Source organism: Arthroderma uncinatum (genome assembly GCF_011692745.1).
Source record: "Arthroderma uncinatum strain CBS 119779 chromosome Unknown scaffold3, whole genome shotgun sequence".
Classification (NCBI taxonomy): domain Eukaryota; kingdom Fungi; phylum Ascomycota; class Eurotiomycetes; order Onygenales; family Arthrodermataceae; genus Arthroderma; species Arthroderma uncinatum.
In genome coordinates, this window is record NW_022983865.1 from 828,162 (window position 1) to 840,516 (window position 12,355).

The 12,355-nt window shown below is 48.3% G+C and overlaps 3 protein-coding genes across 3 annotated transcripts; 1 reads left to right on the forward strand and 2 right to left on the reverse strand.

Moving 5' to 3' along the window:
- Nucleotides 1–2,163: 2,163 nt before the first annotated feature.
- GIQ15_04056 (uncharacterized protein) lies at nt 2,164–2,773 on the forward strand (the record flags this gene model as incomplete). The annotated part of the gene is made up of 2 exons (XM_033551473.1): nt 2,164–2,268; nt 2,393–2,773. 2 exons carry the CDS (start codon nt 2,164–2,166, stop codon nt 2,771–2,773), a joined length of 486 nt encoding a protein of 161 aa, XP_033405203.1.
- Nucleotides 2,774–5,126: 2,353 nt separating this feature from the next.
- On the reverse strand, nt 5,127–5,507 carry GIQ15_04057 (uncharacterized protein; the record flags this gene model as incomplete). Its single annotated transcript, XM_033551474.1, has 1 exon — nt 5,127–5,507. One exon carries the CDS (start codon nt 5,505–5,507, stop codon nt 5,127–5,129), a length of 381 nt encoding a protein of 126 aa, XP_033405204.1.
- A 4,174-nt stretch (nt 5,508–9,681) lies between these two features.
- On the reverse strand, nt 9,682–12,113 carry GIQ15_04058 (CaaX farnesyltransferase beta subunit Ram1; the record flags this gene model as incomplete). The annotated part of the gene is made up of 7 exons (XM_033551475.1): nt 9,682–9,724; nt 9,870–9,987; nt 10,050–10,177; nt 10,236–10,310; nt 10,388–10,543; nt 10,603–11,171; nt 11,388–12,113. 7 exons carry the CDS (start codon nt 12,111–12,113, stop codon nt 9,682–9,684), a joined length of 1,815 nt encoding a protein of 604 aa, XP_033405205.1.
- Nucleotides 12,114–12,355: the final 242 nt, after the last annotated feature.

Genomic DNA, 12,355 nt, shown 5'->3' on the forward strand with positions numbered 1-12,355 from the left:
GAGCCCGGGGGGAAGCCCGAGGGAGCGTTTGTATCTCTCTCTTAAATCAGAACGTACCCTTTGCTTTAGAGATAGCCTCTTAGGGGTTACCCTTAGCCAAAAGTTAGTTAGAGTGCCTGTAACCAGGTCCTTATTAGTTACTGGCTAGAGGGTTTGTCGGCGTATGAGGCCGTGTACACAACATGCCGGTTAGCGGCCGGGGTGGTATCGTTATTTAATTATCGCTTAATCACCGGAGTTGCTTGCAATGTAACTCGAACCCTTGGTCCCCGACAGCTTATGTATCCCTATACGATACGGAAGGTTACTCGAAATCAAAGAGACGAGGTTGGAAACGAGGTTGACATTCTTGTCTCCTCGTAGTTCCCATCAACTCCGCGGCCACAGGTTCGCGCATGAGCTCTTTGAAATGAGATCAGATGAGATAAATCATCTTTCTCCACGGGCAACCTAGTCATTATTTCATTCGCCAACTTTTCATCGGCGACAAGAAGCAAAGAGCGAGAAGGTTAAGGGTCATCGTGAGGAGGGCCGGGGAATCACACTAGAATTGCAAATTTTTCCAGCGTTTTCCTGCATACTGCATATTCCCTGTTTCCGAAATGGACACTGAGTGTTTTAGCCGGATAAGCAAGGACGGCTTGCATTAGGCGAACGGCAATACACAATGCGAGTCGTGAGTTGGCTTTGATTGGCTATGGAACTGAAGCACGACGACCGAACAGGCATTCAGCCTTTCAAACCCAATTATGAGAATAGCTGATATTAACGGTCCGAGGTTGATATCCTGCTACCACACGATGCGCGACAACACATCCTTGTTGCGGGTTGATCCGCATGGCTTAAAAAACGCCAACCGTTCCCCGGCGTCAGTCGGCAGGAAGGAAGAAAAGAAAAGGAATGAATGCGTGTATCGTGAACAAAGAGGGCCCCCTCCGTCAGTCCTGACGAAGCAATATCATGCGCTGGTCCAGCGGCATTCAGAGTTCGGATAATGCGCAGCCTGGGACTCGCTTATTGGGTCTCAAGTGATAGTATTCACCAGATAAACATCCCATGTTGACGGAATTAGCGGAATCACTTGGAAAAGTGTTACCAATGCTCTGAAATGGTTGAACAAATTGGTGGTGGTAGGTTCACGAGCGTACAGGCTGGGTTGTATCACAGCCCCCAGGCTATCACCATGCTCTTCCCCCCTCAGCAATGTTAATAATAATGATAATAGTTAATAATAATAGCAGGAGTAATAGTAATATCGATGGGAATATTAATAGCTGAAGATTGCAAGTGGACGACATTGTATCACTAGGAGACGCTGTCACACCCGTCAACCTGACCCATAACGACTGCATTGCAGAATGTCGACCACGCGGGGATGGTTGCCGTGAACGACCTGCTGGGTAAACCGCCCCGGGTGTTCTCCATATTTCGTCATAAATTTCTCATGTGAACAGCAGCCTTGTTGTAAGAAAAATAAGTTGTTGATACCCTTGCCCCAGCGAGCCCCATTTCCCCATTTATTACTGCGGAGGAGCCAATCCCTTCCATGCTTTCCAGAGGGGACGTTCCGATGGAGCGGTTACCGATCAGCGTGGCTGCAGTGCAAAGCCGACATTTGAGGTATATTTAGTCGATATATAAGTCGTATGAGGTCAGGGGATGCGAAATTTGTCCGAACCTTCCAGGCTCGCTGTTTGGTCGAAACCGGGGTAAACCTAGTCGCACACGATAAATAAAACTTATATTGCTTTTCTGTAATATGCATTGAGTAAGATAAACTTACTGCATTGTGACGTTGCCATATATCTGTGGAATTCGCGTCCAACCCCCCCTTTCTCCTTTCAACTGAAGTTTGGAAAAAACTAATCAGGGCTGCAAAGTACGTGGTAAGATGCATAATGTTTGCTATCAGAGTACTAGTCTCAATGCTTGGGGGGTGTTGGGTTGGAGAGATATAAAACCGCGGGATCACCGTGAATTGCCAGCTTCAAACATTTCACAGCCAAACCCCCTTCCCCCTTCTTTCCAACCCATTTTCCGGTTCGAGCCTTTTTCTTCTTCAAAGTATTCTTGTCCCAATTGTCGGGAATCCGAGAGCCTGGAGCCCGGCCCACCCAAAGAGGTTTTGATTTGCTGTTTGATTTGCTTTACCGGGAACAAAACATGTCTGCGCCTGTCGGGCCCCGAGCATCTAAGGAGGACTTCATGCGTGCGCTTGGATTGGACGCAAACAATCCTCAGCATGAACCATACTACCGTGCTATGAGGGTGAGTGCTCCGGCAACTTGGTAGAGTGGACGCCTGCCAGTTACAAGTCCCATATTATTGTGCAAAAAAAAGGGGGAAGGGGATGCAAGCAATGCAGCTTTGCTGACGGACCCCCTCCTAATAGGACGAAGCAATTGTTGTGTACAACTTGATGCATCGAAGCAACTCTGACCTCCTCGACAACTATCGAGCCGACCCAAACATGCGGCCGCCGTTTTGCTGGCACTACATCCGTCCCGACCGGCAACGGTGGGGTGTGATGGAGATATGGAGAAACTCCGGGCCTGTGACACGCCCCCTATTCGACCGCGGTGCTACCCATGGGGAGTACGGGCCCAATTGGGTTACTGGGTGGCTGTTGTACAGCGTATTCCGCTCAAGGGATATACGCAACAATCGCCATCGCAACCAGGGCAAGAAAGATGCAGGCGGTGGTAGTAGTGGAGGCAACTCCGGTAATTCGCGGCCCTTCCCCATTTATATACCAAATGTCTTGGGTTGTTGAACACTGAGGGTACTAACTCTCTGTCTCTGATGAGCTCGGTTCCGGTTGAAAGGCTCGAAAAGTCCCACCTCAGGCACTGAACAACAAACCAAGTCGACCTATTACGATCCAGTCAGACATTGAAAATTGATTGATACCTCGTCGTTCGTATATCAGCGTGTCTAACGGGCCGGGCGGCTAATATTGCAGGACAAAAGCTTCATAGACTGGAAAACTTCTCTCTCCTTTGCGCGCATTATTGTTAATCTCGTTATGCTTTTTTTTTTCGGCGCTTTTGTGGACACAGCCAATGCCGGTACTTTTCCTTTCTTCCTTGAGTTTCCGTTTACCTTGTTGTCTGCCAACTTCTTCATCCCCTTGTTTTCGCCAAATTGGGTTTATGGACGGTTGATACCCCTTCGGTATGGCGCAATATGAATACGGGACGGGCTAAAATATCCTAGTGCGGCAAACTCACGATCTTACCACCTAGATCATTTGGAGTAGCCAGCTGAGGGATAGCAACTCCGACCCAGAATATCATCTTTTCGAGTTTCTAGAACCCAAACTCCTTCTCATGTGGTTGTACAATGGCTCAACAGCCAAGGGAGCTTTAGGTGTTTTGACCACCAGCAACCAATATACTCCTTTTGACGCTAGATGCAGGCATTCCCGCGGCTGAAGTTGGTCTTTTGTGGCATGGACTGGGGGGGGGGGGAACGATGTATATGATGAGCAGCGCCATGGAACAGGGTTCAGGGTATCAACGGGGGCGTGTTCAACATTCGATGTGTCAACGTAGCAATGGGATCATAATTGAGTTTGAAGGAATAGACGGGATGCCGTGCACGTATACAGAAGACAAGAGCACAATATGTCACCTCCTTTCCTCCGCGTCCTCATGAAGCTGATACAAATTCTTCGTCTTTCAATATATTTGCAGTCTGTTAGTCACGTGGACGGATAAAACTTCTTACTCTTCCGCCTATATATTTCCAAAAGGGGAACAACGAACGAGTCTTCTATGTAGAGGTCAAATCTATATATCCGGTTTCTCAATCGGTTGCAGGGCTTTTTTGTTGGGAAAGTCTACCTGGGACCCTTCACATTAATAGGGTATCCGATCCATTCAATAGTTAGACGCTCCATCGCTTTAAGCGCAATTCTCTGGTTCTAGGTGCGCGCCCCTCTCGGAGCCAACATGAAAGCGAGATATAGGATTGGCTGAGGAACCCCAGTAGTTATACTACAGGCTGTTATTTGCATGGTGGTTAGTTCATCCCACCTCGACAGAATGACAGAGGGAACAGCGGATGAAACCTTCCAGAGAAACACAGCAGGGAAATATTGTGACGAATGAGAATGGGCCAACAAACGAACCCCTTCTCCGTTCATCCCAACATCACTAGGGCAGAGTGTTCGCTATATTTGGCTGTTACACATCACATGGATATGGACGAGATGTCCTACAGCTCCATTATGGTTCAGCTATATGACGACTAGGCAGATGCGTTTTATCCGGCCTAGGCAAGATAGGATCAAAGTGACAATCCCATTGCGTGGCTGGCTGGCGTTGTTCGAAATAGGAACTTGGAGTGTAAACGGAATGAGGACGGGAATATCTGATCTTGTATAGGGGAGGGTCCATTTTGTGTCACTCCATTCCATTTTAAAGATATAATAATAATGTCTCCAGAGAGTCGTCATCATTGAATCATCAAGTCATAACATGTCGATATATATCGGAAGGAAATTCACAACTCTAAGGAAACAAGTAGTAAACAAGTAAGTAAATATCCACCAAAGCATAAACAGATTAGCATTTGCGTAGTTATCCAAAGATTGATGATGAAAAAAAAAAAAAAACAGAGCTCCTCCACGCTGGGTTGCATTGCGGCTTCGCTTGGAGGAAAGGAATATCGAGAGTAAATTCTATATGAGAGATGCGAGATGAGATGGAAAAGTAAAAGCAAGACGAGAGTTAAAAGCCGTTTAATCGTTAGTTTGTCATAATTCATTTGTCATTAAATTTTCTTTCGTCGTCACAGGGCAGTATCGAAAACAGTTGCCGTTATATCCGATCTGACTAGAAGTCCAGGTGGCGATATAAGGTGCGAAGATATAAACCAATTCGTGAAAGCCATAAAGATTTGGGCCATGAAGCTATCATCGATGTATATGTCGTGTTGTTTCTTGTGTAACAAGGTCGACGAGTCGTTGGTTTCGGAAATATATGATAAGGCGCTATATTCGTTTTTCTGTTCCCCCTCCCTTTCTTTCTTTTCTTTTTCTTTGCAGGCATGCGGAGGGTGGATTATGTGATAGTGATCCCTTGAGTCGAGTCGAGTCCAGTTAGATTCATTGGTGCATGCAATTAACGGGAGCTGTATGCCAGGGCGATGGCGGGCGCAGGCGCCGGACGATCCCGATGAACAACCCTACCTCTATCATAACTTTCAGGGCTGCTGCCTCCGCTTCGACTCCCACCGCTGCTGGTCGTGGACGTATCGGTGTCATCGGGGTATCGAGGCCTTCGACCCGTACCAATGGCAACGGGAATACCCTGGACAATGCCTCCGTGATCGTGGCCGGCAGGGTACATGCCGTCATTGACGGAGAAATTCCGGCAGATCAGATAGGCACGCATGGCAGCCTTCTCGCGGGCAAGCAGTTCCGTCTGGCACACTTCGTCGGTTTGGTATTCGCGATTATTAACCCGAACGACGCAGGTGAACCCCGAACTGGTGCCATTCATTTGTTCGTAAAGAGGTTCTGGCCAACGACGGCGGCGGCAAAGACCTGCAAGGAACAAAACACACGTTATTGGCTGCTGATATCACGATTGTTTCAAATATATTTGCTGTCTGATTGGAGTGCTGGCTCATAGAAAGAGGTGAAAGGGTGACCTCGGCCATGTCCAAAGTCTATAAAGGAGCCACAGGTCGCACAAAGTTGATCATTTCAAGCATTTTGGACCTGCAATGGACCTGCATATGGACTAGAAAGAGGGTGGGATAGGTATCAGGCACCAGGCATCTTAAGCCCATGATTACAATAAAAACTGAGCCAGTGGCCCAAAATGGAACTGGACATTTTTGGTATAAAAATAAATACCATGTTTCCATCAGCACCACCATGGGATCAAGCAATGGAGAGCTAAGGCACCGTGTATCCGGAAGGGCAGGGAATGAACAATTGATTGGATAAAGCATGGGAATTGCCGGTATGGTATGGAAGGTGAATTGGTAGTCAAGTCAGGGGGGCTCGGTAGAGAGGGAAAAAGTAGGGCAACATACTCGCTAGGTAAAGAATGTAGTACATCTTGAGCTAAGTAGCCGATGTACCTGATGCTTTGGGTATCGTGGAATATCCCCCCGTCGGCGTCTGTGTTTGTATTCAGGCAGTAATACTACTATCCTTGGCCGTCTCAGTTCCTCTCCTGATGCCCGACTCTCCCAGTCTCACGATTGCCTGCCTGCGAACCCGGTTCAGCCGCAAGGTGTATCTTTTTCCTTTTTCCGTTATTTCCTTTTAGGCTTTGTGTCTTTCTCTCGTGTCTCGAGTGTGGACGGACGGATGAAAGGTCAATCCGGATTGATGCCCAACAAGTGCCACCTAGTAGTACACGGGCATTAAAAAACAAAGACGAGGCGGTCCTTCAGGGCGAATTCAGGTAGAAATAGCCAAATTGGCAGGGAGAATTGGTAAACGAACTAAAAAACGACGCAAGCTTCGGGATGAATCTAAACATAAAACGAAGGGAAAAAGGGGGGGTGGGAAGCAAGGTTGTGTAAGGTAAGGCTCTACTAGAAAAGATGCGTTAGGATACAAAGATGCTCCCGTCAGTCTGGTCTAAAAATAAAAAGAAGAAGTCTGCCATTCTAGTCAGCCAGGTCAATATGTAGTTAGAGAGCGAAGGAGCCTCGCTTTTAATCCACCAGCAAAAACCTTTGCAAAAAAGTGATGGCAAAAGGGAAACGGGTGGGGCTAAGATGGTTAGCATATAAATATATCCTTGGACATCCGAGTATATAATGATAATATCATTGCAGGCAGTTTTATTAAAAGAAATGGAAGAAAAATAAATAAATAAATAGAGAGGGACAATATTTAGCGTGCGGGCGAGGAGAGAGAAGGCTCGAGGTATTCGCTTCCCACGCTACAAGAGTAACGGGGAGAGAACGACATGCTCACTCTCACAGAAGAGACCTGGATGGAACTTGCTCGCACTCCTCCGCATACTTTGCTCTGCTTGCTTTTTCTTTTTTTCACTTTGGATTTTGATGTGTTGGCAGGTTTTCCCGCCAGTGAAGGATATGGAAGATCGAGAACTTCCTGGCACCAACGAATCACAGCCTGGCCTGGCCGTCGATCTAAACCCACTGGGATTGGCTCCCCAGGTTTGCACTGCGCGTTGAAGCCGACGAGACGCCTGCTCGTCCCCTGGGGCAAGCCCGTAGATGCTGCAGGACTCGATATGCGATGCGATGCGCGCTCTCTCGTAACTATGCAAGCAAGCAGCGAAGGCGTTCTGGTTCTGCCTTTACGAGGCTGCCTTCGCGATACCCGGCAGCATATTACGGGGCTAGCTACTTCAGTTACCGAGGCAGAGGCGGGCGTTCTTTAGCGTGGAGATGGATGGGCTGATCAAGGCCGGAGGAGCAGACGAAGGAGAGAAGGCGGATGCGAGAGGACAACAGCTTGTACCTGTAATGCTCCGTATACTCCGTATAGTGGAGATGACAATTAAAAAGTCCGCCATCAGGTCAAGATCAGGGAGCCAATACGGTTGAAAACCCAGCGAGCGTTATGGTTGAAGAGAGCTTAGATAACGGTTCCCTGACAAAAGGAGACCCTTGTCGTTAACGCCAACCTTTTCTCCACTGCTAATGCAATGCATGTAATAGTTTAGACGTGCGCTGGCAGCGGTGTTTTGAGTTGTGCAAATCGCACTCTGTTTTGGACCCTCTGTCTCGGGAGAGTATCTGCTTGTCTATGAACGCCTCTAGATACGACATCGCGTTGACCATCTCTCATTACTCCGTACTCTACAGAGTATGGTTATCCTAAGATATCAGTCAGCGTGGTGGCCGGTAAAAGGGGTTGAAACTCGGGGTTCACCCTGAGTTGCATCAGAGACATCGAAGACGCGAGTTCAAGTAAACCCGTAGAGACAACAAAGGTACTCCTCGTCCGGCGTAGAAGTTTAGGAGAAGTCAACCTGAACCTTGGTCGATGTATATTCGCGCAATATTACCCGCTGCGCGCTCGCTCCGGCTGCATAGGAATATTATTACGTGAGGGTATAGCGTCCCCGACTGCCTGAGGAGCTGAGGAGGGGGTGCCAGAGAGGGAAACTTGGTGCGAGTATGCGTTGTTCCCAGTGACAGGCATGTTTGATGCAATGATGAGTTGGCAAGTCTTCTTTTTTTTATTATTATCTGGCCTCCGCAACGCCGCAACGTATTTAGTGGGGAATTAACGTACGTTACTTGTATATTTCATGCGAAAGGGTTTCAGAAATGGGGATTTCGATGCCGCTGGATCCCTCTGAGACGGATACTTAGATCGATGAAGGGCCTGGTGGGTGTTTGTCTTGCTATCGCCATCGCCATCGCCATCCGCCACCGCTGGCAGGGAGAGAGAGAGGAGAGTTGGTTGAAGAAAGAAAGCTAATCGGGCCTGATAGGCGGGAACAGGGGCCGACAGGATGCAGAAATGGGGCCCTTTTCGTTGCAAGGGAACGTCTTGCTCGATCACGAAGACCGAAAGCCATCAAGTTGCTGCTTTACTAGAATTCGGTGTTGTTATTCGTTATCCGGGCCTCTTTGTAGTCCCCAATGCGGTGGTTGACGTCTTTCTCCGGTTTGCAGCAAACGTCCGGGATAATTTACATACGTATAGGCCAAGTCATCGATCGAAGAGAGACCGAACAGGACATGAAACCATCCATGGGGAACTTCTTTTTTTCTTATTATTAAATTTCGCGGGATACCTGCATAAGGCGTCTTCTACGATTCGTCCAGAAGACAAAGAATGACAACAGGCGATGGTTATGTGCATTTACCAGTGCTGATTTTCGGTTAACACCAACCCACTCCGCGGCCTCACGGCCCAGTCACAGACACAGTTGCAGGGAGAAGATGCGTTGTGAGCGTGAGCATTCGCTTCCGCATCCGCTTTGCATGATAGACACGGCCCACACCCACATATATTATGTCAAAATTCGGTAGTTTTTGCTAGACAGGACAGAACAGGGCAGGGGATGACCACCCCCCTTTTCCATACTACCATGGTTGACGTTGCAAAAAGGGGATCACTCAATGGATCCGTGCGCCTCAACGGCGGGATTCTATACGACGTCTTGCCTGGGTATGGTGATGGGATTGGCTTTGCACCAGGAGTGTATCCTTTCAGCAGCCGAGTGTGGAATGACGAAGAGAGGGTGAAGTGGTTTCACACGGTCTTGTTCGTCGTAAACGGTGTCAGGGTCATCCGAAGACGCGACAATAGGCGAGCAAGTCCATGAAAACGCCGCCGAGAAGGGTGTGCTACTGCACGCGCTTGGATCCGTCGACCCAGGGTCAGAATATGCACTTGAATAATGGTGCTGTGCATTACTTAATCCGGCCAGCGTGTAACATGTATGGTGAGAATCCGCATGCCTAGTAACCACAAAAAAAGGTGGTGGAAATGAGCCCTTCAGCCGCATCGAGAAGGGGGATAGAAGGGTGTGCATAATCATATGACTTACTTTCCAGGCTTGTCTCGCAAACCGCCATACTGCGATTGGCAGCATCCAAGAATATATCTCGTCAATCCTTCGCGACTGTATAGGCTGCGACCATTCGATAGTTTGTCCGGCGCATCCAATGCCTCTTGGATCAGCGGCCAACAACCTCCAACCCAATGGCTATAACATCCATCAACTAACTTGTTTGTGCGACCTGAAAATCCGCCCTCGGGCGAATACTGTCTTGCCGACAGCCAAGAAATCAACGACGGGACATCCATATACCTGCAATCATGCATCGTGTTGCGCTGGTCAGTCTAGTATCCCGCGTAAATTGAAGGCAAATTACCTGATTTTTTTTTTCTTTTAAAAAAAATAACGTACTTGTTGATCATGGCCCAGGGATGGCCCATGATACAGAGACATGCGATTGCGCAGTAGGCATATGCACCATGCGCCTCGGTGCCGGGGCTTCCAGAGATGCCTCCTTCGTAGGTTTGGCCTGGTTGGTCAGTAAGGGGGAAGGTAGATGAAATAATGCATTATGCGTGGGTGCCTGCTTACATCTAGATAGATATTCAGGCAGGCCGCTCATAAACGTCTCATGTCCGAATTGCCTTGCTGGTGCATCTGGTGGCAACTCCACGGGTATATCCAGCAGGGCAATCATTACCATAGCGCAATACGCTCCGCTTAATTTTGGTTGAGTTAGCATCGTCCAGCGCACGGTGGTCTACCGGGGAAACCAACCGAACATCCTCTTCGCCTCCCTTACTGACTTGAAACCCGCCATCGGCTTGCTTCAACTGGCCTAGCCATTTCCAGCTTCGAACAGGAGAGAGAAAGAAAAGTCAGTATGTACCATATCAGGAAATCACCACGACGGGGGTTAATGCACTTACATTCCGACTCGATCGACTAACTTAAACGCTTCTGGGCTTCCGGTCATGGCTAAACTAAGGGTGAGCGCATAGGATGACGCGCAGTGTGACATCTGGCCGTGCCCGCCGCCAAAGCCCCCTGTCGGATTCTGCATCGGTGCCGCCGTGGCCACAACGCTATGAACGTTAGAAACATCAGATGCATGAAATCGATAGTGTAGGAGCAACCTGCATACCGCTTCTCATATTCCCGTACATCTTCGCCGAGTAAATACAGCCCCGTGATGGCCCAGTAAACCATCCACGGACGGCTAGCGTCCAGGCCCACGAAGTTAGCCGGATACTCGCCCAGCGCATCCACGAGATAGGCAACATGCAGGTCACGATTGAGGCGTTGAACCCCCCATTTGTTTGGCGGCATCGAACTCGCCTCGCCTGTTAGAAAGGGGATGCATTTATTGGTCACTTCGGACTGGGACTTGGATGTTTCAGTCTCTAGTTTGTCAATGAGGGGTGGGAGGGTGGTGAAAATAGAGGGGACATCGGGCGAAGCCATGGTCATCTGTTGGGGATTTTCTTTCTTTTTCTTCTTCGGCTTTTGGTTCGTCTTTTGATTTGAGACTTTACTTGTGTCTTGAGGTGGTATAGATGATGCCGATGGTTGAGATGGTTGAGTCTGCTGTCTTGGAAACCGGACCCGTCGACGATGCTTGGTCGCGACGCTCAACGGCATGAGCAGGGATGTATATTTATGCTGGACACCGGGGGAAGCATCAGTCGCTGCTGTCAATGATCCAGGAGCCTGCTATTGTTCTATCATCCATGTTCTTTGTCTTGAGTGTATCGTGTGTCTATTGTTCTTTGAAGTCAACTATAAAACAGCGGGATGAAGTGATTAGTAAGCATACGCCGATGAATTTATTGGTTAAATTTATTTAGATAAAAAACGCCCTTTCAAGACATCAAAATATCTCGACTTTATCAGAGGTCAACTATCCAAGTGAAGATGTCTCCCCTTTACCTCCTTTGTAAACAACTCCTCCATCCGGTTGAACTTTTCTAACACGCATTTGTCTTCCCTAAAGAGAGACCACAGTTTACCTGGATCTGTCCTGGCCATGGTGTGAATGATCTCAAGCCCCAGATCCCCAATGGCCTCCCTGGCCATGTACAAATCACTCTGCCACCAAAAACGCAACCCATCAAGGGCACCCAGGATGTTAAATGTCCGAATCACCTCTGGAGGATAGATGTGTATCTGGGCCGATGCTCTGGCGAAAGATATCCCATATGTCTCGTGGAAGTTCTCCTTGTACTGCTCGACGTGTGGTGAGTGCTGGTTATATCGTATAGCGTCGATATCTGCAGTGATGTTTCCGGCATGAATCAACATCTTGTCTATATCTTCCATACATCCGCTTGATAGCTTCTCACGGATCATTCGTCTGCTTTCGAGGGCTATGGTGCGTGTATCACATCGTATCCTCTCGAATATCTTGCTATTAGCGGTAACCTGTATCAACTGTTCTTGAAGCTCTGTAATCTTCTCGCAGACCTCGCTGCTCTCGTTGTTGAGCTCTAAGATTTCCTCCTCAGTTATCCCGCTCTCTTCGCTGGCCTCCACCAGGCGCTCGTTAGTCACTCTGAACCACTCGATGAGCCGTGGGGCACCATCGATAACCATGTTTATCTGTGCTTTTGCTTTGATGTACATGGCCTCAAACGCGTCCTCCTGTTCCTGCTCCATCAGGCTGTCCGTCGTACTCGCTGTAACTGTAGAAGGTAGTAAGATGGTCAGTTGATATCATTGTTGTATAGTAAGTTGATACTGTCATAAGTGAGGTGCCTTTGATATTCCTGCTAGACTTGTGTTATATCTTCTCTTTGACGGAACTTTCCATCCCACCAAGGCTAAGAAACACAGGTTGTGTATACACAGACTATTCATCTATATAGCAATCCTTCAAAACATCTGTCGATCTTGAACTT